We start from the raw sequence: 22353 nt of genomic DNA on the forward strand, positions 1-22353 counted from the left end.
TCTTACCTTATTTACTGACTCTTTGTTACTACTGCTGTTCCATTGTGAGCAGGATAATAGGTGCAGGAAAATCCAGTTCAGGGGCATCAAAAAAGTATGCCTGTATTATTACAGGGGAAAAAGCTGTTGAGAGAAACTTCTACTTCTGCCTCATCCCAGTTTCCACCCCTACCATTAACGGGTACAAATAGCTCTGAAATGGCAAGTTTTGATCTTTTTTTATCAATTCCTAACAGTCAACTAAAACATTGCTCTAAACTGTACTTATAATGGTCATCAGGTAAAGTCTTTGAAAAGACCCTGTACTGGGAAAGGACTGATACCAGAAGTTTATTTCACTGTTGGCTGCTGGAGCTCCAGGCAGCCTCTGGTGACAGGAGCACCACTGAAGTCAGCTGCAAGTCCTCTGCCAACACAAGAGTTGTGTTTCCCCTTTGCCTCCCTACAGAGAACCAAATCTATCTACTTTGGAAGCACAGTTTGGGGGAGCAGAACTGAAGCCTGGATGTTATCATTCTCTCTGCTGTTACAAAAAGTAATTTAATTCTCATCATGAGGTATTTTAGTAGCATTATGGTCTGTTCTCACAACACTGGTATTTACCAAGCTGAAGCAGGTTTATGGTTTCATACATGAAACTCATAAGCACACACTGCATATTGAACATTTATCATTTTAAAGGACTAAGCACAGTGCTTACAATAAAGAGTAACACTTTGCTGTTACTGTGATGAAGTCCAGATAAATTTAAGGCTATTCCACGAGTGATTCTGCCTTAAGGACAAATTCATTACTGAATTTATTACTGGAACTTGTCAAAGCCAGACTGGCACCAATTTTTTTTCCTGTGAAATAATTAGCAGATTTGCTTCAGAGATGTTTCAGAAGTACCATTTTGCTTTCTTTGTTAAAAATTATTTTCCAGCAACCAGCCAACCCCTCCTTCCCTACACTGTGAGGTGCCAACAGCCCAGGAAATTAGTAAAAGGCAGTGTCATACCAAACAGCCAACAGACAGCAGGGCATGAAGCAGAACAACGGTGCCCACAGTTGCCAGCGCAATCCTCCGTTGTCATCGCGGACAGCAGGCCAAAAGGTCATCACCAGGACAGACCCGAGAGGCCCAGGAGAACATCATCAGGACCCAGCGCACCACTTTTTGTGGAATGATCCATAAAATCTATGAAAGGGAGAGAAAAGATTGTGGAGAGAGAGAGACTGTGTGAAAAAAGGGATGAATTCACTTAAGGCATTGCTGGGTGACACTTCATCACTTCCAGCCAGTTTGTGCTCTGATTAACTCGTGCCTTATCTGATAATTCTGTTATTTGAGGAACAGCTTTACTCCTGCATGTGACAAGGACATGTTCCCTGAGCTATGACACCCTCTCCAAGGCCTGTCCCCTGCCTGAGCAGCCCAGAATGGTCCCTGCCAGGGGCACTTGTCCTCGAAGCCATCAGCACTGCCACCCGCACACCAACGTCTGTATCCTGGGGACTCACACATCCCAAATCCTGGAGCTGCCTGCCAGGCTGGCCAGCAGCACCCTTGCTTGGATTTGCTGCCTCTGGTCCTGGCTTTTCCAGGACATACAAGATTTCTTTACATTAGACAAGCTTTATTCCAAGGAAAAGGCACAAATTCTTTACCCAGTCCCCAAGATTTTGATGAATAGAAATAATATTGTGAGAAATAGCAGATTTTCTAAACCAGGACCTTTTTGCAGGGCAAGGAAAAGGCACAAATTATTTACTCAGTCCCCAAGATTTTGATAAATACAAACAATATTATGAGAAATAGCAAATTTTCTAAACCAGGACCTTTTTGCAGGGCAGGTAAGAGAAGTGCACTCTTTAGGCCATACGTACCGCGGTGGGAATGTAAATGAAGAGGGAGTATCCATACACACACAAGATCTCCAGGAAGGAGTAGGAAACAATGTTCATAACTTTACTGTTCCTCCACATCAGGAACCCCCAGAGAGCAAGGGGCACAAGCCAAGCATATGCATAAATCGTTGTTGCTGCTATAGACACTGGAAACATGACAGAAAATTTCAGATTTTACTTAAAATTCCAGCCAGAGTCAACCATGTAGAAGGAAGTAGCCCAAAAACTAGAAAGCTATCTGAAGTTCCTTTCAAAATATGAAATATGAATTATTAAAAAACTAAGAACTTTGAGTTTACATCCAGTTTACATTATAGAATAACTGCTCTAATTAGTCCTGCCTGCTCTACTAAAAACCAGTACCTACTTTCTGCTCTGGAGGAGTAGGTTATACCAGCTACAGGCTGCTTTAAGACTTGTTTTACATCTCTAAAACATTAAAATCAATCCAAAGACTTTGCTAAATCAAAGCTGTGACCTGTTTTCACTTCACTACTGGGTTAAAAAGCCTTCAAACCATCACCCCACAGACACCACCCCCCCACACACACAAAAAAGAAAAAAAAAAAGAAAAAAAAAAAAAAAGAAAAAAAAAAAAAAAAAAAAGAAAAAAAGAAAAAAAAGAAAAAAAACCAACCACCAAACTCTGGACTGTATCAACAACTTACAAACCTTTTCTGAAACTGGGGCACATAGTGGTATGTTGGCTTGCCCAGATGGATGAAGAAATTTGAGAGATTGCCACTAACAGCAATGGTAAAGACCAGCGTGGCACATATCCAAAGGGACCTTAAAAGACACAAAACAATAACAATTCCTCTGCTTTCTTGGTTTTTAGCAAGTAAAAGGGAATACAAACTCAAGATATTTAGCACAGAAGAGCACTTCTCACACCTTGTACCTACCATAGAGGTCAGGATTGCTGCGGATATACAGGCCTTACAAAGTTCTTCCCTGGTACTGGGAAAATGAACCTTTGATTCTGTCCAGGACCTATGAAAAACACACACGTGTCTGACTTAAGATGCAAAAAGAAAAAAAAGCCTCAATATCTAGATCAAGCATAGCTCAGACAGTAAGTTCTCTCCTGGAGTAGAGTACTAACCTGGTATGTGTCCACATCAAAGAATGTCTGGTAGTAATCAAATGTCCAGAAAGGAGCACTTTTCTTCTGTCCTGCAAGCAGCTGGATAGGGGGAAGATAACATACATTGCCATTTATGTGTTGCTAGTTCATTTACACAATAATTAAATTATTTCTGCACCTGGAGAAAAAACAAACTCAACAGGTTGGTGCTTACTATTTAAATTATTTAACCTTTCCCCCCTCTAGTGTTTGTCAGCAGCAGCTGGTCCCTTATCTCCCTGCAAGCAGAACAGTGGCCTGGACTTCTGAAGAGCATCCTGATACCATCTTCCACCATATCATTTATAAGAGATGCCTTCATCAGTATCAGGCCTTCAGACAAGCTCTGTTTCCAAGTTTCCTGCTTTCCTGCCAGAGCCACCAGCCCTACAGCAGATCAGGCAGAAACAAACACAGTGCTGGGTTTTCAGCAGCTGCTGCACTCATCTCCTGGTATATTTGCTTAGCTTAGATCATCTCAATACAATTTCCTAGGCTGCAAACCACAACAACTGAAAGCCCAACAGCTCTTTGCTTCTGCCATCTCTGCTTTTGAGAAACAGTGAAAAAGCAGGATCTGAAGTCACCCAGCATGAAACCCTGGTGTCCTCTAGAAATACCTGTGTTGTCAGCACCATTTCTCTGCACGCTGATGGAGGCACTGCAGGTGTAAGAGCATTACCTCTGTTTTATCCGAGTCATCAGTCCCCAGTAACTCATCATCCTCTTCTCTCCCTGGCTGATGCAGACGGCTGTGCTGATTCTTGGGGACTTCAGCTGGCTCCTCGATGCTTATCGTGGTGGCATCAGGATTTGCTGCAAGCAAATTAGCTGCATCATCAAATTCTGCAAGTAAGTACAAGACAGGTGATGGCCAAGCTACCCAGATTTTTGTCCTCCTGACTCAGAAAGATTTCTACACAACCCAAGAGAGGACACATCACATGTCAGCTGTCAACCACATTTCTGAAAGCCCGAAGTGACACGGATCAAGCTGAACACTTACACTGCACAAAGTGGGAAGCCTTCTGTCCTGCTAACCTGCCTCAGTTCACACAGCAGCAGCCCTGCAGCCTGCCTCTCCCCCCGGCCCTCAGCCCCAGGCTGGGAAGCAGCAGGTCCCTCAGAGGCAGAGGGAAAGCAGCTGCTCTGAAGAGACTGTAGAAATGGGTAACTTTAATCTACAAAAATCAGTTTTTTCAGACCTGAATGTATCAACAAAACACGTTTGAGAAAGCCTGAGAGCACCGTCCATTCCAAACCAGAGTGTCCTGCCCGTTTCCAGCTTTAACTTCCCAAAACGGAGGATTTCAGCCAACACACCCAACACTTCTTAGCTCACTCTCACCTCAGAAAGCTGGAGATACTCCTGACGCTGCTGCCGCAACTTCAAGGCACCTTTCCCACAAGAACCCCAGGCACAGGAAGCTCAGGAACGCTCCCAAGCCCCTCGGAGCCTGTCCCTTCCCCTCCCCGAGCCTCACATTTACCTTGAAACTTGAGGTCATCCACAGCCGCCATTCACCCGCTCGGTTGAGGAGCCGGTCCCCGAGGCCTCAACCCTCCTGTAACACAGGCGCCAGCGCTTCACCCGCGCCCTCCCCCCCTCCCCGCACCCTCCCGCTTCCCTGACGCTGCCTCCGCCCCTCTCCGTCCCACACCCCCCCTCCCGCAGCCCGCCCAGGGCCGGCTTAGAGCCCCCGGGTCCCCTCGCACCTCCGCAGCCCAAACGCTCCGGTTAGCGGCCGCTCCGCTCCCTTAAAGGGCCCGCAGGCACCGCGCGGCGGCAGCCAATCAGCGCCCCGCTGCTCCCCGCTCCCTGCCCCGCCCCCTCGGGCTCCCGAGGAACAAACCGGCGACGCGTCTTGGAGCCGCCCAATCAGAGCCCGTGCGAGCCTCCCCCTCCCTGCCGCCCTCCGCCCCGAGCCCTTAAAGGGACCGCGGCACCGGGATGCAACGCCCGGGCGTCACCGGGCATATACACACAGACACACAGACACACAGACACACAGACACACAGACACACCACAGACACACACAGACATGCACACACACACACACACACCACACACACACACACACACACAGACACACACAGGACACGCATATAGACATTTATTCTACTGTAGATGTATGGTCGTACGTTTCATAATTTAGACTTTTTTATCTTTACATTGGATATTAGAAAGAATTCTTTACGGAGAGGGTGAATCAGACATTGGAATGGGCTGCCCAGGAAGTAGTGGATTCTCCATTCCTGGAGATAAAGAGACTGGATGTGCACTCAGTGCCATGGTCTGGTAACTGCAGTGGTAGTGGATCAAGGTTGGACTTGATGATCTCTGAGGTCCCTTCCAACCCAGCCAGTTCTATGATTCTATGATAAGAGTATTTTGGGGGGTCTCAAAAGTATCTTTTTGTTAAAAAAAATACAGAGTAAGTGTATTTTGGGGTGTTTGGGTTCCAACCCCAAAGTGAGAAATGTGTGGTGCAGCACAGTACCAGAGGAGGCAGAGCTGCAGAACAGGGCACTGTTTGCACAGCACCAGCCAAAGCCCTGCCACAGTGACACAGATGGGCTGGTGGAGCTGGAGAGCTCAGAGTCCTGAATCTGCAGGGTCTGACCGTAACTGCGTGGCAAGGACAAAACCTCAGGCATTGATAATGTAAAATTCCAATTTTGGTCTGGAAAATATCCTGATTTGTTCCTCTGATTAAAAAAATGCACCACATACCTGTCAACAGCCTTGTAGCTGTGCCAGTTGCACTAAAAATCTGCTGTAATAACACCCTTGAATTAATGGGGGTGATGTGTCCACACATGCAGGATGCTGAAGGTCCACAGTGAGTGATATCCTGCTAAGGCAAGGCAAAGATTTGGCCAACACTGGGTATTTTGCCCCTCCTCCTCACCCTCTTACCTTTGCCCCCACCATTTCACCACATTCCCCTCTCAGGAGTGGCCAGACCTCCCTCCACCACCATGTTCAGCATCAGGATATTCCTACAAAAAATCCTCATCCTTCTGCACGTTACCGCTGTGCGTTTGTTGTTGGCAAAACTCTGCTGATCCTGTTCCCCAATGCCATGAAAGATACATCCTAAAACAGGGAGAAAAGAGAGGATGAACGAGAACCCAAAGTTCAGCTACGAAAACTGGGGCCCGACTTTTTCAGCTTCAAGTATTGCTCTTCGGTGCTGAAGGTGAAGTGGAAGAGGCTGGAAAGACGAAGCCTATGAGGGACATCCTGCTCCCAACACACCCGTGGTGACTTCCAACGGAGAAGTTCGTCACCTCTTTGATTTCCTGCAAGGTCAGGTACCTCAGTCAGGGACATGGCTTCAGTTTGTCAGGAGGTATAAATGAGGAGAAGAGGCTGCTGAGGCAGGGGGATAGGGGGGTGGGATGAGACTGCTGATCATCCAGCATTCAGTTAATGGGAAAAGATGCAGCACATTCACTCCACCTCTCTGCTCTTGATCTTCAAAATAATTTGTATTATCATACAGAATCACTCTCCTACCTGTAAGCTCATGAGACTCTTGCAACTATTTCCTGGCTCTGCCTGGAAACCACCTTTCCTAAAAGCCAAATAGTGATTTATCTTAGTTAGGAGAAGGCTGAGAATCAGAATTGTGTGCCTGACTCACGGACTGTTGGCTGTCATTCCCTGTACATACAAGAAGTCCCACAGGAGCTCTCTCAGCCAGCTGAAGCCTAGGAAAGCCAAACAGAGGGGTTTCCAGGTTCAAAGTGGGCTGGAAAATACAAGCAGAAAAAAAAGGAGTTTCGCTCTGTACTTTGACCACTGGTCTGCCAACTGAGAGCTCTGGTAGCTAACTGATGAATTAATCATTAATGCTGTACAGTCTCGATCTCTCATTATGGTAGGGAATTACATCCTTCTCTGACTCTGCTTTTCTAATTCTATCCATAATATATTAATTTTATGTAGAAAATAAGATGCAAAATTTGTAAAGAGAGATACACAATAATTCTTAACAGGAAAAGGTGCTCCACTGGCATTAGATTCTTTAGGATGGGCATCTATTGGTATGAAAGCAGATCTTGGCAAGTTAAGGCCCAGCCAGAAAGGAAGATCTTTAAATAAACCATTCAATTTAGCAATGACCATACACTAAAAATCCTGCAACGTCCCATCTTAAAATTAGAGCGCTTGCTAAACACCTAGAGACATACCCGCTGTGTTAATTAGTAAGCAACTGCATAAAGACTTTGCCAGTGGGGTTGCTTATAAATAATTATACATAACCAGAGCTCTGTTGGATAAGAAAATTGCAGAAATACACTGAAAGCATGAAAGCCTGGGATGCATGACTCAAAAGTGCAGCTTCCACTCAGCTAAGCTAGAACTCTGACAAAGATAATACCCAGTGGTTTATTGTGCAGCATTTTGACTCCTCTGGACTACTGTCCTTTGAAAAACCTTGCAGATGATCATGTTTAGTTTGAAAATCCTGTGTCCTAAGAGTCTGGGGGAGGCTGTGATGTGCCACACACTTTATAGCCATTTGAGATCTGTTCGCTGTCCCAAAATGGCCTGAAGTTGCACCAGGGGGGGTTTAGACTAGATATTAGGAAGAATTTCTTCACTGAGAGGGTAGTTAGGCACTGAAATGAGCTGCCCCAGGAGGTGGTGGAGTCACAATCCCTGGAGGGATTTAAAAAAGATGTAGATGAGGCACTTCAGGACATGGTCTAGTGGACATAGTATATCTATTTTTTATCTGGGGGGATGTTGACAGGTGGACCTGGTGATCTTAAGAGGTCTTTTCCAACTGTGACAATTCTGTGATTCTTTGAAAATGCTGATAACTTGAGAACTGGCTCTCCTGATGAGAGCAGGAGAGGAGCCATGGGACTGCTTGGCACCTCTTGCCTTTGCTGAGCTGTGCAAATAAAAGGATTGTCCTCAGTTACCCCTCATTGCTGGATTGGGCACAGGTCAGAGCCAGGCTTGGGAAAAGAAAGTATCTTTGTGCCCATTTTACACAGACACAGATGTTCTGCTGCTGATTTTAATGTCCAAGGAGGAAAATTATGGGGTAAGTAACCTACCAGATGTTGCCCAGGAAACTCTGGAGCAGAGGCTCAATCCAGTGCATTGATTTAATCCCATCCTTCCTCCCACCACTGATTTAACCACAAACTTTTTTCCTTCTCTCCAGATAAACCGGCCCTCTAATCCTGAATTTTGGGAAGCTGCACCTGACCTTCCTTTAATGTTAAAATTTCATGAGTTTAACGAGCCTCATCAAAGATTTCAGCTCTGTAGCAGATTTCCTTATCATCTACATTGAAGAAGCTCATGCAGTAGGTACAGTACAAACACCACAGTAATGCCCACAAAAATTTCAGACACATGATCATTCCCTGGAGGAAAAAAAGTGTTATCAAAGGGAGGAGCTGCACACAGGGAAAAAAATCTTCCTCAGCTCAAAAGAGGGTAACACCAAATCTAGGCACCAGTTTGTGTCCCTAATCCTCCAAGTTTGACTCACTCATCTGACTTTAAGCTTCCTCCTGCTGAAAGCCTCTCATCCTGGTGAAGGTGAAGCACATGGTTGTATCTTCACAAAGCTTCCCCTCTGCTAGTACAGCTCCTTTTGGAGGGGAATAAAGAAAGCATTTCACAGAACAAAGGTTAAGTGTATGGTGCCAGCATATGTTATCTGTTTGTTTTTTTTAAAACAAACCCACTGTGTAGTTAGTATAAATTGCTTTTAACATGTGACAAGAACAGGATGCAGATTCCTATTTGAAAAAATAGCAAAAAAATTAAACACACTTTTATCTACACTAGACTTTAAGTAACACATCAGCACTGATGTTATCCCAGGGTGAAGGTGGTTTTCTAAATTGTTACAGTTACAGTTTTCAAGTTTTCTAACAACAAATCAATTCCAGCAGTTGAGAAGCAGATAACTGCCCAATGTCTTTCTAGGGTTGGTTTATGTGAGAAAATTTCAGCTAAAATACATCAAATATTCCTGAATCAAGGGCAAGAGGAAAATGCAGTTTGCAGAAATTTAAAATACTAATTATCTTGAAACCATTTATTGGAAAAGCTCCAGTGCTCTCATACTCTGAGGGGTGGGGGGAGAGGCTTTCCTTGCATGGCAAGTTTTGGTATCCAGAGTAAACTGCAGCATTGTTTTAGAATATTTTCAGCTATGACACAAAGTACATCTCCACCCTTCACACCAATTCAAAATGTTGTCTGCTAAATCCCTTTCTCGTTTGTTTTAGATGGATGGGCTTTTAAAAACAACATTGTTATTAAAAATCACAGAAGCCTTGAAGATCGTAAAATTGCAGCACAGTTCCTTCAGAAAAATAATCCCTTATGTCCAGTGGTTTTAGACACTATGGAAAACCTGAGCAGTTCAAAATATGCTGCATTACCAGAACGACTCTATCTGCTTCAGGGAGGGAAAGTCATCTACAAGGTAAAAAACAGCAGCAATCATTTTGAGCACAATATGTTGAGATTTTTAAATTTCAGAATAATTTGACAATGCTTTACACTTCACAGTCTATTTCAATTCTGCCCAAGAGCTAAAACTGTCACAATTCACTGTAACAGCAGAGAGAAAACCTGCAGCAAGAGCAGTCTGAGCCTCTATAATGCATATATTTGCTGTACACCTCAGTCTTGCTCAAATATTTATCTTTTGGCTCACTGGGAGACCTTACATCTAAGCTGTGAGATCCACTTCCCAGCCCCAGGATCCAGAGGCTGGCCCTGTCCCGGTTATACAGCAGGGTGTAAGCTGTGCATACACCATCTCCCACAGGATGGCTGCAGAGGAAGGCCAAGCACACCCACCCACAGCTCTGGAGCAACTGCTGTGCTCCAGAATTCTGCTTTGCCTGCTTGAGCATCACTTTCTGACTTTATTGCCTTTGCAGGGAGGAGTGGGGCCTTGGAATTACCACCCCCAGGAAATCCGTGCCATCCTGGAAAAAATGAAATAGAGAAAGAAGACTTCAGAGGAAAGACTATCTGGATAAAGAAGCTCCATGAATAAGGTGTCATAAACTTAAGAGAAAAAAACAATGGAAAAATAATGGAAGCAACAACAACAACAAAATAATAATATGCCTCTAAAGAACACCTGCAATGTGGTTCATGATGTGTTTGTCTAGAGGTTTTCAAGACTCATCACAACCCCAACTACTCCATAATAATATCTTACTGTGCTTAAACACCACATGTGGTAACTAATAGTAGTTGGGTCCAATGAGCTGCAGAGACTGGACACCAATGTTCACATTTATAAGGAATATCACACAGGATAAACTTCAGGGGTGGTGACATTTGCAAAAATCAACACCAACTTCACATTATTGAGATATTCTTTCTCTTGTATACCTACAAGTTTCCCAAGTGCTCACTTTCACTGACTTCAGAAGGCTTCTGGATAAGACAATCAACATTTGTTTCTATCAATATTTGTGATGACAGTCACAGCATAAAGCACTGACTGCTGTGACCTGATTGTAGAAATATTTATAGAAACAAGGGATTAACCTGCAATTATTAAAAATCTACCAGAGCACTTCTTATGGCTTCAGATTATTTCCCTATCCTTCTCCTTCCCCCACCATTATTTCTAAGCATCAGTGGACATATATATTCATCCTACTCATCTTGAGTTGATGAGAAATTTACCAGTTTAAGAACTCCTTAAGGACTTGCTTGAGAGTATGAAGTTCCCCCATTTCCCCCACTTTTTTCTATTCAAAGTAAAAGAGAAACGTTTTGCAAGAAATTGAATTTTAATTCACATATTTATAAAGCCTGATATAAACATATTAATTTACATGGACTAAGTTATGTTGTAGGGTAACAATTTAATTTATAAAACTAGAGCACTGTTACTAAAATTATTGTGAGTACTGCATTACATACATTAAACTGGTGGGGAATACATACCACAGCTGCACTTTCAAAAAATGCTTTAATACAAGGTTTTAATAATAAATACTCTCTGCACTATAGATATCAAAATATAACTTCTCTATTAAAACAAAAAAGAGGTATAAATTAAGCTAGACCTAAGCATTTTCTGCTGTGCCCTCTGCCATCACCCGGTGCACTGATACAAAGTGATCAAAGGCAGATTTGATGATGAAACGCAAGTAAGTGGCTTGGAAATCAGGAAGCTGTAGAAAAACAACAAAAAACAATGTTACTGCACTCTTTGTAGTAACATAACTATATAAAAACCCCCAAACCAGATGTTTGTTAGACAGAGAATCTAGATGTTTCTGTGTGGTTTTGGATTACACACAAATCAAGCTCTTTTAATATATCTCACCAGCTTCACAGTTTCTTTAGATGACAGCAAATAAAAAAGCCCCATCCCTCCTGAATACTGCAGCCTGAAAGGCAACAACTGAAGGAGCAAGGATTGCCATGCCTCTGGTCACAGCTCTTTCACACAGCTAGGAGCAGCAGGCAGGTACAATTTCATATCCTAATCTACAAAGCAGCAGTCAGGGAGTGCAATTCCAGAGTATGATCTACAAATTCCTAAACATCGATTTATCAGTAATTGTAAATAAAGATATGTTTTGGTTTTTTATTGTTTCTCCCCAGTTAGCTTAGACATCTGATTTCATGAACCACTACTGCTGTACACTGTGAATACTCACTGAAAATTCTTCTGTTTGAAGCTGTCCTTCCGTGTGCTGCAGATCTAGAAAATATATTTTATAGGAAAAAATTAAGAACAATGTGCAATGCTGTGAAAACTCATTGCAGAGAGTTTAAGGACCATGAACTTAGACTGCATATAGAAATTGGTTTTTACAAAGTTATTTAAGAGAAAAAAATTTTGTAATGTATAATGTATACATTATAAGGATAATGTATATCCTACTCATTAAAGTGTTTTATAAAATACCACCCAAGAGGCATTAAAAAATTCCCAGAGCAACCAGCACAGGAAATGGCACTCTAATGTACTATATAAATCTGGTTCTAATTTTTGGAATATGAAAGTAGTGTTAAACAGTATTCTACATCTCCAAACTGCTACAGAGACCAGCAGTGTTTATAAACCTAATTTAGATGTGGCTGTTACATTAATGTCTAGTAAAATCACCAAGACACACTTGACTACTCAACAAATAGACATAGGGTTAAAATGACCAATTGAAAAAGACCAACACAATTCCCCCAAAATCTCACTGCTTCAGATTGACAATCTTACCTTTTTCAATGCACTGCTCAAAACCTACTGGGTCTTCAGATACGCTTCTTTCAATCCTTAAAGTCTGAACTGAAATGTATATACATTTAAAATATCAACACAAATTCTGATTTTTTAATTGATAATTATATTTATTCCATTACTTTTCACATACAAAGCACTTAATAACTAATCCATTCTTCCTCTAGCTTATGGGCAGGACTGTAAGACAGCCACCATCCTCATGTTCCAGGTTGGACTAATTTTCATGACTTTTGTGTAGCCTTTGTTAATTATGGTAAAGGTCCTGTTTCCATCCTCTGACCTTGAAACAGAGCTTTCCATTTTAAAACTCGCAATTTCCTTCATATCATTTAAAAAAGACAAAGACACTTCTGTCCTACAAAATTACACAAATCAATACTCAAATCATCAAAACCAGCAAGTATGGTAATCCTGTCCATTAAATTAGTTCAGCCACCACTGTGTGACAGAACACTTAACTGCAAGCTCAATACGAGGCTTTATAAGAACAAAGTAAGTGCAGGTGTTGCAGACTTTCCAGCTTTTTCTGACTTATCAAAACCTTTGGACGGAGAAGACAACTGCTTTGATAAAATAAACGAAGTTTTTATTAACTAAACTCAGCTTTACATGTCTGCTGGAAGTGAGTACTTAAAGCATTTGACACTGCTGTGAGGATGCAGATGTAGGCACACATTTTAGCACAGTATATACTGCAGTTACATACAGGAAATCTTACCCAAATAACACTGGATTGCGACTTTGCTGATTTTTACACGTTTAGGGAAACCAATAATGAATTCCTGTGGGAACATGCCTGTCGTTGTCCAAAAGGTTTTTGAACTCCTTTGGAGACAAAAAAAAAAAAAAAAGGATGAAATTCTTTACCTGTGGCTTTCCCCCTTACAAAGAAAGTTCTCACATTAAAAAATAAATAATTAAAAGCCGTGTTTATTGGGGGGACTTTATGCACACTCCACGACAAAGGGGAAGCCCTCTGGAGGTTTTCATAGAATTGGCTGGGTTGGAAGGGACCTCAGAGATCATCGAGTCCAACCCTTGATACTTTAATACTTCACAACCCTTTACAATCCTTTATACTTTAACCTTTTAATACTTCAACATTCCGGCCCTGTACCCGAGCAGGACCACAAAAGGACTCACGATCGGCCTGGGGGAGGGTGTGGGGGGGGAGTGCCAGAAAAGAATTGAATTATGTGTCAAGACGAGAAGGAGGGCGAAGCAGAGAGCCCGGTGGTGCCGGGCTGCGGTTGCAGCAGCACCGGGGAGGTTTTCTGGGGAAGCCGCTCCCCCCTCACTGCCCCTCGGCACCCCGCGCCCTCCATCCCTCCCTCCCTCCCTCCCTCCCTCCTCACCCGTCCGCCATGTTCTCGGCGGGGTGCTCCTCGTCGCTGGAGGTGGCCAGGACGATGGCGGCCCCCGCCGAGCTCAGGCACCAGTCGGTGTCCTTCATCCCCGCTCACCGACCGCCGGAGGAGCGACGGAGAGGGGAAGGACGGCTCTACCGCTACCAGGCAACGGCGGCGGTCGAGCTCCGCCCGCAAAGCGGCCCTGCCCTCAGCCCCGCCCGCCCGCGCCAGCCGCCACCTCACACCAAGCGCCTGGCAGGCGAGAGAGGCACCGGGAGCCCCTCACGGCGCCGTGGTCTCCCGGGGGTCTGACACCCCGGACCTGATGCAGAGGGGAGGGAGAGTGCGGAGCTCTGCTCCCCCACCTCACTCCCCATGAAATCCTCCCCACTGAGGCGCCCGGGGAGCCTCCCCCTTGCCCCCGAGCGCCCGCTCCCGACATGCCCCGCACCGCCCCGGCACCGCCCCGCTCCCCGCCCCGGCTCCGCCCGCCGCCCGTGGGCGCTGCGGGATGGGCGGCGGGAGCGCTGAGTGGCGGCCCGGCTGACGGCGCTTCGGGGCGGCCCCTCTAGGGGCAGGTAGGGGGGATGGGGAGGGAGGCTGGGTCGGTGGGCACGGAGGGTCGTGGGGAGCGGGGCACTCGCTTCCTTGCCTCGCATCTCCCGGCCGGGCCGGGGTGGACCGGGCGGGGCGGGAACGGGACCCTTCCCCTTGTGCCCCTCGGAGCTGCGCCTGGCCTCGGCGGGTTGACCCCCAGGCAGGGCCCGATCCCTTCACAAAACCCCCGGGCAGGGCCCGAGCCTCCCGCTCTGTCAGAGCTGGAACCCATCCGTCCTTCCCCCTCCCCTGCCCCGGGCAGCCCCGGTCCCTTCAGAGCCCCTTCCACCCCCAGGGAGTGCCCGATCCCCTCAGCACCTGAGCCCTCAGCCCCTCAGGGGCTGAAAGGACCGTGTGCCCCCCTCCCCCAATGCCCATGGCAGGGTATGTCCTCTCCTGCCCCCTCTCCAGGACCCTTGCTCACAACAGAGCCCTTGGCAGCGGCTGGGGAAAGGGCAGCAGGAGCCTGCCCACCCTGCCAGGGAGGGAGCTCCTCCGGCAGGCTCCTCTGCCCTGCTGCAGTCAGCCATTTGCCCTCCTCCCCGCCTGCGGCAGGGCCAGGCCGGGCTGTGGGGCCGCTTCCCTCACAGCCCCAGAGCCTCAGTCCCTGCAGGATCCGGATCCAGCCCCAGGCCACTGACCGGCACCGGGCACAGAGCCAGAGCAAAGGCCCTTCACCTCGCTGCCGGCACTGGGTTCGGTGCTGGCAGGTTGATGGCAGGCAGCACTCACTCCTCTTCCTCGCAGCTTGGCCTTCCTGGCCCTGCAAGGGTGCTCAGGGCATTGAGGAGAGCTGGCAGGGGCTGAGGTCTTTGCTGAGCGGTGTTTGTGGCTGTTCTTTACCTGTCTGTGGTTTGTTTTGTTCTGTTTTGTTGTTTTTTTTTTGCAGAACTGGAGGAGGGGAATGTCTTACTGTCTTCACTCAGAAAGCGATTTGGATGCTGGGCCAATCTACGTGCGTGAAAACGGGAAGCTGCACGTGGTCAATCGGGGCGCAGGCAGCGTGCAGAATGTCACCCGCAAAGCGAGACCTTTCAGGCTGTTTTCCAGAGGATTTTCGGTGGAGCTGTGTATGAACAGGGAGGATGATAGGGCAAGGAGGCAGAGGACTGATCATTTCATCTTCACGTACACTAAGGAGGGGAACCTCCGGTACTCGGCCAAGTCTCTCTTCAGCCTAGTGCTGGGTTACATTTCTGACAATGTTGATCACATTGACTCTTTGATTGGTTTCCCAGAGCAGATTGCTGAAAAGCTCTTTTCAGCTGCGGAAGCAAGACAAAAGTTCACAGAGCCAGCAACAGGACTGAGAGCTCTACAGAAGTTTACTGAAGCATATGGCAGTTTGGTGCTATGTTCATTATGCTTGCGGAATAGGTAAGTGTGCTCAGTAACAAGTACCATTGTCTGCTGGTGCCTTTTGCTAGCACACCTCAGGGGTGCCTTAAAGTATTTACCCTCAGAAATAAAAATAATTAAAAAAAAATCTCTTAGGACCCCACCTCATTTTAGTGAAATGACCTGAGCCTTGTCTCACTTCTGCCCACATCCTGTTTTCCTCTTCCCACTAGGATGAGAGGAAATGGCCTCAAGTTGCACCAGGGGAGGTTTAGCTTGGATATTTTGAAAAATTTCTTCACCAAAAAGGTATCAGGCACTGGAACAGGCTGCCCAGGGAAGTCGTGGAGTCACCATCCTGTGAGGGATTTAAAAGACCTGTAGAGGTGGTTCTCATGTGGGACATGGCTTAGTGGTGGACTTGGTAGTGCTGGATAAACACTTGGACTTGATCTTAAAGGTCTTTTCCAACCAAAACAATTCTGTTATTCTATGCTTCCTTTCCCACAACTGCAGTCATTGGTTTCATTCTAAGATACATCATAATACAGGTAACAGACTTCATCTGTGTTAATTAAAAGGGGATTTTATGTGAAGGATTAAACCTGCAAGTATATTTTAACAATAATAGCCAGCACTTCCATGGCAATCTGTGTGTTTAATGCCTTCCCTGGTATTTCATGGGAGGTTTTTGTAATTGCTGTTCTTAAGCATTTCAGCATACTTAGCTGACTGTACAGCTGCAAACTCTCTGGGTTTCTTTTCTATAAGCTATCCTGCCTAATTTGGGGGGCTCAGAAGAAGATACAGCCTTATGGGTAAGTTACAGGCTTTGAAGTCAGGCAGGTTTTACCTTAGTTCATTGTGGTTCTCTATTGAACATGCTTTAATGAGGTCCTAATGAGAGTCCAGCACCAGTTTTTCCATCTTCTTAATATCCACACTGCCTTTCACTAAAAGAGAGACTTACCAAGCTTAAAACTGGATTATGTTTTTAAAGCCTTGCTCTTACTGAATCTTTCCCAGTAATATAACCAGTCTGTCTTCCAGCTGTACACTTGAAAAAGGGATGGTTTATCCAGTTTACAATCAAAGCACAGGCATATTCATCTCAAGTGCCAGGGGTGTTTTGAGCACAGTAGGAATGTTTGAGCAGGGTTCAATTATCCTTTGTCTTACCCTTTAAAACTGCTCCTTTTTTATCTCTAGTACATACACATTTTATGGGCTTAATTCAGAAATGAAGTTGCCTTTGCTATCTTTTGCTATTACAGAAGGCTGAGTTAAGTATCAAGTCTTTGAAATCCAGGCAGCAAGATATGAAGGCATTTTCTGATTAATCTTATTTCTAAGAGCCCACTCTTATCTTCACAACCCCCCTGAGCTTGTAGCATCTCTCAAAAATTGACTTGTGCTCTGACTATACTTACTGACTTCTGCACAGCTGAACTGCATGGCAGAGGGACTTGGTGGGGTAATTTCATAGACATACTTGCAGTAGGAACATGATTCAAGTCCCCTTATTTGCAAATAAGACACCAAAGAGGTGTTCCTTGAGGCAGCAAATTAGTAAGCACCCCTCATATCAGGAGTGAAGAGGACTGAGCTTGGGGTTTGCCTTGCCATGGGGAATATAATGTAAATTCAGGAGAGATTTGTGAATTTGGGGCTTGTCTTACCACAGGGACAATAAGAAGTAAATGCAGGGGGGGACTGGGGAGGTGGTGACTGCTATGTGCTTATTACATGCTCTGTGCTCATTACTGCATATTCATGCATGCCATTCTTTAGTGGTTAGTTCCCAGCTCTAAACCTCCTACTGAATAGTTCCAGCACAGATGTTTGCATGGCTGTGGAGTGAATCAGATCAAAGAAGCAACACAGCCAAAAAAATAACTCACTGAGTAACTGCTGCCTGGGCTACAGTCACAGCTCTAGCTGGGGTCCTGCTGGGGTCCTCGAGGACTTTGGTTTCTAGTCAAGTATTTTCTTTACATATATAAAAAGTAAAATTTTTACTATTTGACAAACTAGCCTGATACATTTGAAGTAGATTTTTAAACCTGGATGAACCAGAGTTTGTCTACACACTTCCTAGATACTGGGGAAGAGCACTGTGTGAAGTTGATTTATGCTAAACTGGAATATATATTTTGCATTAAACTGAAATAATATAATAACAGTCTGCAAAGAAGTCCCCAACTGCAAGTGTTGTGCAAGTTGAAGTCTGACTTGTTAGGCCAATATTTTAAATCAAAGCAAACCTGTGACATTTCTTCAAGGAGAAGACTGGGAACTCAGGTGTGTTGTGTGCAGACTGCTCATAAAAAGGTAGGGCTGCTGACTGTCTGACAGTTTCCACATAGCTACTTACAAGAAATGACTGCCTTGTGCTCTTGACACTTGAAGTTAGAGGATTCTTCTTACTTGCCTGAACAACTGACAGCTTTTTTTTTTGTTTTTTTTCCTCTTTGGAGATACCTGGTTATCTCTGAAAAGCTAGAAGAAATTAAGTCTTTCCGGGAGCTGACGTGTTTGGATCTCTCCTGCTGTAAACTTGGAGATGAACATGAGCTACTGGAACACCTCACCAAAGAGGCTCTGTCTAGGTACTGATTTCTTGACATATAGCTAAAAAAAAACCCCAACAAAACAACAGACACTTGCTTTTCCTATCACTAAGCATTTCAAAGAATTAGGCTGTGACTTTAAAGGAAATTTTCAGTGTGTAAGTTTGAAGATTTTGATTGTTTGTAAAACTGGTTCTTGAGGTAAACAAAATACAGAATTTACTGTACACAAAGCAGGTGATTTAAAGCATATACTGAATCATAAAAGGCCCTGTATATGTACAAGATAGATAACTGCAGATAGATAATTTACTGTCTCGTGGTTTTAAATCAACTTTTTATGATTTCCATTGGCCAGGTAAAAAGGGCATCTTAAGCATTTGAAAGAGTTTTGTAATTTTATTTCCTTTTTTAAGAGGAAGCCAAATTTTTAACCTACCAGCATTCCAGATGAAGATCTCTGCAAGCAGTAGGTGGAGTTAGTTAACATTTTTTTAAAAATAAATTTTCTAATTTTGATACGAGAGATTGAAAAACAGAAAATATTGGAAATCAATAGGAAATAAATACCTTACTGCTGCTTGCTTAAAATCCTTGCCATATCTCTTACCAAACCTGGCTTCTCCTGCTTTGACAAGCATTTTTCTCTTCAGTTTGGAGTGGAGCTGAGATTGACAGCCTTGCTTTAAATAACTTCAGGGTATAAAGAAGCTTATTGTCTGTTAGTAAATGCTCTAGGACCAGTTTTTCAGTGGAGCTCTGGGAATAGCTGGTCAAGTAAATACATCTGCTGAGCTAGCAGAGGCAATATAGAGATATTTGTTAATCCTACTGACCCAGGCTGCTTTCTTGCTGCTTTTTACTCATGTTAAAAAAGGAGAAAACTGAAAGGTTGGAACAGGAAAAACCTGGATACTTGACATCAAAATTTAGGACATTTTGGCAAAACTGTTTCAGTAATGAGTGTGAACTCTGCCTTTGTATCTCCCAGTGTAAAACGTCTTCTCCTGAAAGACACCTCCCTGTCAGACGTCGGCCTTCGCAGAATGACAGCACCAGTAAGAGTTCTGAAAAAGGGACTTGAGAATCTTTTGGTATTAGACTTGTCTTGTAAGTACCTGAAGAGTTTAATGTGAGAAGCTACCTCCATCCTCTCTGATAAAGAATTTATCCTCTTGATATTGGCAGACCATAATTAATTTGATGATTCCCTTGGGCCCAATGCGTGACCCCAGATTTCAGCAACAACTTTCTGGAAGGCACAGGTCATACCTGTAGTCCCAGCCACCTGCTCCTTACATAAATATTTTTAAATGGTATTGTAAATAATTGTACTTTGGTCCTTAAAGGGAAAAGGTCAGTTTGAGTCACTTTCAAAACCTAAAGCATACTACAATAACAACAAAAAAAGCCAAAATCCCCTTGTTGTGCTAGTAGGTTTTGAAAAAAATGTGGCTTTTTTTTTTTTAACAAATTTGTTTGGTTTGGGTTTTTTTTGTTTGTTTTCTGATCACCTTGCAGCTTAAGTTAACTTCACTTGACCTTACAGGTAACCCTAAAATCACAGATGTGGGAATTGGATATCTACTTTCTTTCAAGACATTGAATTGTTTGGACATTTCTGGGACAGGTCTCAAGGTAAAAGAGGATCAGCCTGAGTTTACTGGACAAGTGTAATCCCAATGTTTTTCCCCTCTGACTACTTTAGTTCCCTTTTCACTAGGACATTAATGCTGTCACTAAGCGAATCCAAACACAACTGGGCCTGGTTCACTCAAAAGTGCCTCTGGAAGAATTTGATCACAGTAACTGCAAAACAGAGGGATGGGCAGAGCAGGTATGGGCTCTTAAATCTCTTTTACTCTCTAGAAACTGTCCCTATGAAGGACTGAATTACTGAATAGGAAAGAATAAGGGATAAAGTTGTTTCCAGTGGTATTTCTGTAACAAATAACTTCAAATGTTATTTCAGACAGTCTTGCAGTGGGAGCAGGCAGTCATGGAAGCCATCAAGCCACAAGATGACTTGAGATCCAGAGCAGCTCTGCACTTCTGTATGTAACTGCATGGAGACTACATAATCTGTTTTCTTTTCCACAAGGAACATTTTCATACTTCTTTTTAGTACAAGTATCACCTTAAGTGTCCAATTTCATCCATTTACATAACTGCATTACAATGCATTTGAGTTTTTTCATTTGTTATACTGCTGGATAATCCTTAAAGCACACCATGGCAGCATGCTCAGGGCAACATATAATGAGCAAGTTTTCATCTTAAAATTCTAAGTCCAAAAGATAAATGTTATTTTTCCCTATGCACATTTCAGCAAAGCAGTCAGGATTCCAGGTTTGCAACACAGCTATGCATTTTACAGCATAATTGTGTTTTTCCCAAAGTCTAAACTTTGTTTTTCATTTTCCTGTAGATGGGAAGACACGAAGAATACAGGAAGTAGTCAAATGCAAGCTGGTGGAGGCAGAAACAAAAGCATGTGGAAACTTGCAGTTTTATAAGGAAAAAGTTCAGAATTGCCATTTACCTTTGAAAAAGGAGGTTACAGGCAGCCATGAATTAAAGAACAATAAAAAAAGAGCTCGGGCTGAACAAGAGAAAGAAAGGACTTCCAAACAGAAACATCTGTGCCTCACTGTGGAGGACTGGGACTTGTTAAATACCTACTGAGTCAGAAGGAAGTTGGTCTTTTGAATGTTGTTTTCTTGCTGATGAGAGAATTTTGACATATTGATAAGGAGTAACGAAGGAGACCAGTACTGTTAAATCTGGTTGCTGTGGTATGCTTGTGGGTTAACCTGTGCTTGGGGAGGGACAGAGTCTAGAAGGTTGATGATACTACTGTATATTTTCAATAAGTAATAACCTTTTGAAATAAAGTTGGGCTTTTTTTTGTTGTCATCCTTATCTAATTCTTCTAGATCTCATGCCAAAAAAAAGAGCTGGTCCTATCTCTCCTCCTCCCTTGCCTCCTGAGGGGCAGAGAGCTAACCACTGCAGCTCATCTGAAAAGAAGCTTTAACTCTTGCTTGTCAGGTGCTCTGGGACTTCAACAGTGCTGGCAGAACATAAACCTCAGCCTGTGAGCACCAGGTTGTGCTGACAGAGCTCTGACAAAGGGAGGAAGCAAAAAGGATAAGCACAGGCTCCAGGGGAGGGAGGCAGAGAGACAGTAACTGCTCCAGAACACTGCAGAAATCTAAATAGAACAGAAGTCCCCCCATCTCCCACTTTTTAGCCCAGGAAGTCAAAGCTGGAATTGGGTTACTGTAGAGATTGGACTCTGCAGCTGGAATATATTCTCCCTGGTAAGCAAATGCCCTGCATCTGAGCAGATTCTGTGGTTTAAAAGCTGGTGCTGATGTGCAGGCATGCGTGCAATACAGTAACTGTACTCCTCCCTCTAACAGACATTCAGGGAAGTGCTCAAAGAATTATATATATTTGCTGTAAAAAAAAAACCCCACAAAACAAAAAACCCTGGATGCTCAGACTCATTTTGTGGTGGTCAGCCTGCAGCCAGGAGAGCTGTGGTGCTGCAGGAGACCAAGAAAAGGAACTTCACCTCAATAATGCAGAAAGAGTTAAACCCCTTTCTTTGTTCCTCTGTGGCTGAATTTTCCTCAAAAAAAAAAAAAAAAAAAAAGCCTCCACACAAACAAAAGAAAGATCCTCACGTTCAAACCCCACATTTTTTTCCCAGAATCTCAAGGCTATTAATAGCTTCCACTGATGACTCCACCAGCTCTCTGCTGAGACAAATAATGGCACAAAATGTGACTGAGCAAAACGGGCTCACCAGGGAGGAGAGAGACTGTGGCACTCAAGTATAATTCCACTCCCCCTGCAGCTGGCTTCTGGCCCAGTGGCCACCATGGGTTTCTTTTGCTAGCCCTTCCACCACTGTGGAGATCTGCTAAAATCTGAGCATGGAGAGATGCACAGCTCAGAGAATGTTCCTCCATTTCACCTGGGTAAAGCAGGAGGGAGCTGATGCCTTGAGCTGGAGAACAGGCCCATCATGATTTGACAGGATCTGCCCAGGTCACAGCCTTGTTGGTAAAATACTGCAGCACAAATTTTAGTTTCAGTAGTGGTACAGAGCACTGTTTCTTACACTCTCCATCCCTGGTACAATTATTCCTTTTTTCAGGTTTCTTGCTGACCAAACTTCCTCTTTTAAGCCTCACCAGACCTCTGC

The 22353-nt window shown here is 44.2% G+C and overlaps 4 protein-coding genes across 4 annotated transcripts; 2 read left to right on the forward strand and 2 right to left on the reverse strand.

Moving 5' to 3' along the window:
- Positions 1 to 11: 11 nt before the first annotated feature.
- On the reverse strand, positions 12 to 4807 carry YIPF1 (Yip1 domain family member 1). The gene is given in 12 exon segments (XM_030455095.1): positions 12 to 55; positions 58 to 100; positions 1001 to 1068; positions 1071 to 1120; positions 1122 to 1180; positions 1870 to 2036; positions 2555 to 2679; positions 2792 to 2883; positions 2996 to 3076; positions 3699 to 3862; positions 4507 to 4581; positions 4733 to 4807. Coding segments are annotated over 11 exon segments (924 nt in total). The 5' UTR covers positions 4538 to 4581; positions 4733 to 4807.
- Positions 4808 to 5931: 1124 nt separating this feature from the next.
- On the forward strand, positions 5932 to 10600 carry DIO1 (iodothyronine deiodinase 1). The gene is given in 9 exon segments (XM_008502589.2): positions 5932 to 6053; positions 6056 to 6117; positions 6119 to 6180; positions 6183 to 6241; positions 6243 to 6330; positions 8207 to 8268; positions 8271 to 8355; positions 9288 to 9487; positions 9951 to 10600. Coding segments are annotated over 9 exon segments (738 nt in total). The 5' UTR covers positions 5932 to 5999; the 3' UTR covers positions 10017 to 10600.
- Positions 10601 to 10811: 211 nt separating this feature from the next.
- On the reverse strand, positions 10812 to 14074 carry HSPB11 (heat shock protein family B (small) member 11). Its single transcript, XM_030455550.1, has 5 exons — positions 13639 to 14074; positions 13002 to 13108; positions 12260 to 12328; positions 11700 to 11743; positions 10812 to 11207 (listed from the first exon to the last, which is right to left on the reverse strand). The coding sequence occupies exons 1-5, from the start codon at positions 13734 to 13736 to the stop codon at positions 11100 to 11102; spliced, it is 426 nt and encodes a 141-aa protein (XP_030311410.1). The 5' UTR covers positions 13737 to 14074; the 3' UTR covers positions 10812 to 11099.
- Positions 14075 to 14114: 40 nt separating this feature from the next.
- Positions 14115 to 21059, forward strand: LRRC42 (leucine rich repeat containing 42). Its single transcript, XM_030455663.1, has 8 exons — positions 14115 to 14210; positions 15119 to 15606; positions 18045 to 18176; positions 19129 to 19247; positions 19687 to 19775; positions 19861 to 19974; positions 20110 to 20191; positions 20566 to 21059. The coding sequence occupies exons 2-8, from the start codon at positions 15134 to 15136 to the stop codon at positions 20820 to 20822; spliced, it is 1266 nt and encodes a 421-aa protein (XP_030311523.1). The 5' UTR covers positions 14115 to 14210; positions 15119 to 15133; the 3' UTR covers positions 20823 to 21059.
- The last annotated feature ends 1294 nt before the right edge of the window (positions 21060 to 22353 follow it).

This window comes from Calypte anna, chromosome 8 (assembly GCF_003957555.1).
Source record: "Calypte anna isolate BGI_N300 chromosome 8, bCalAnn1_v1.p, whole genome shotgun sequence".
Taxonomy (NCBI): domain Eukaryota; kingdom Metazoa; phylum Chordata; class Aves; order Apodiformes; family Trochilidae; genus Calypte; species Calypte anna.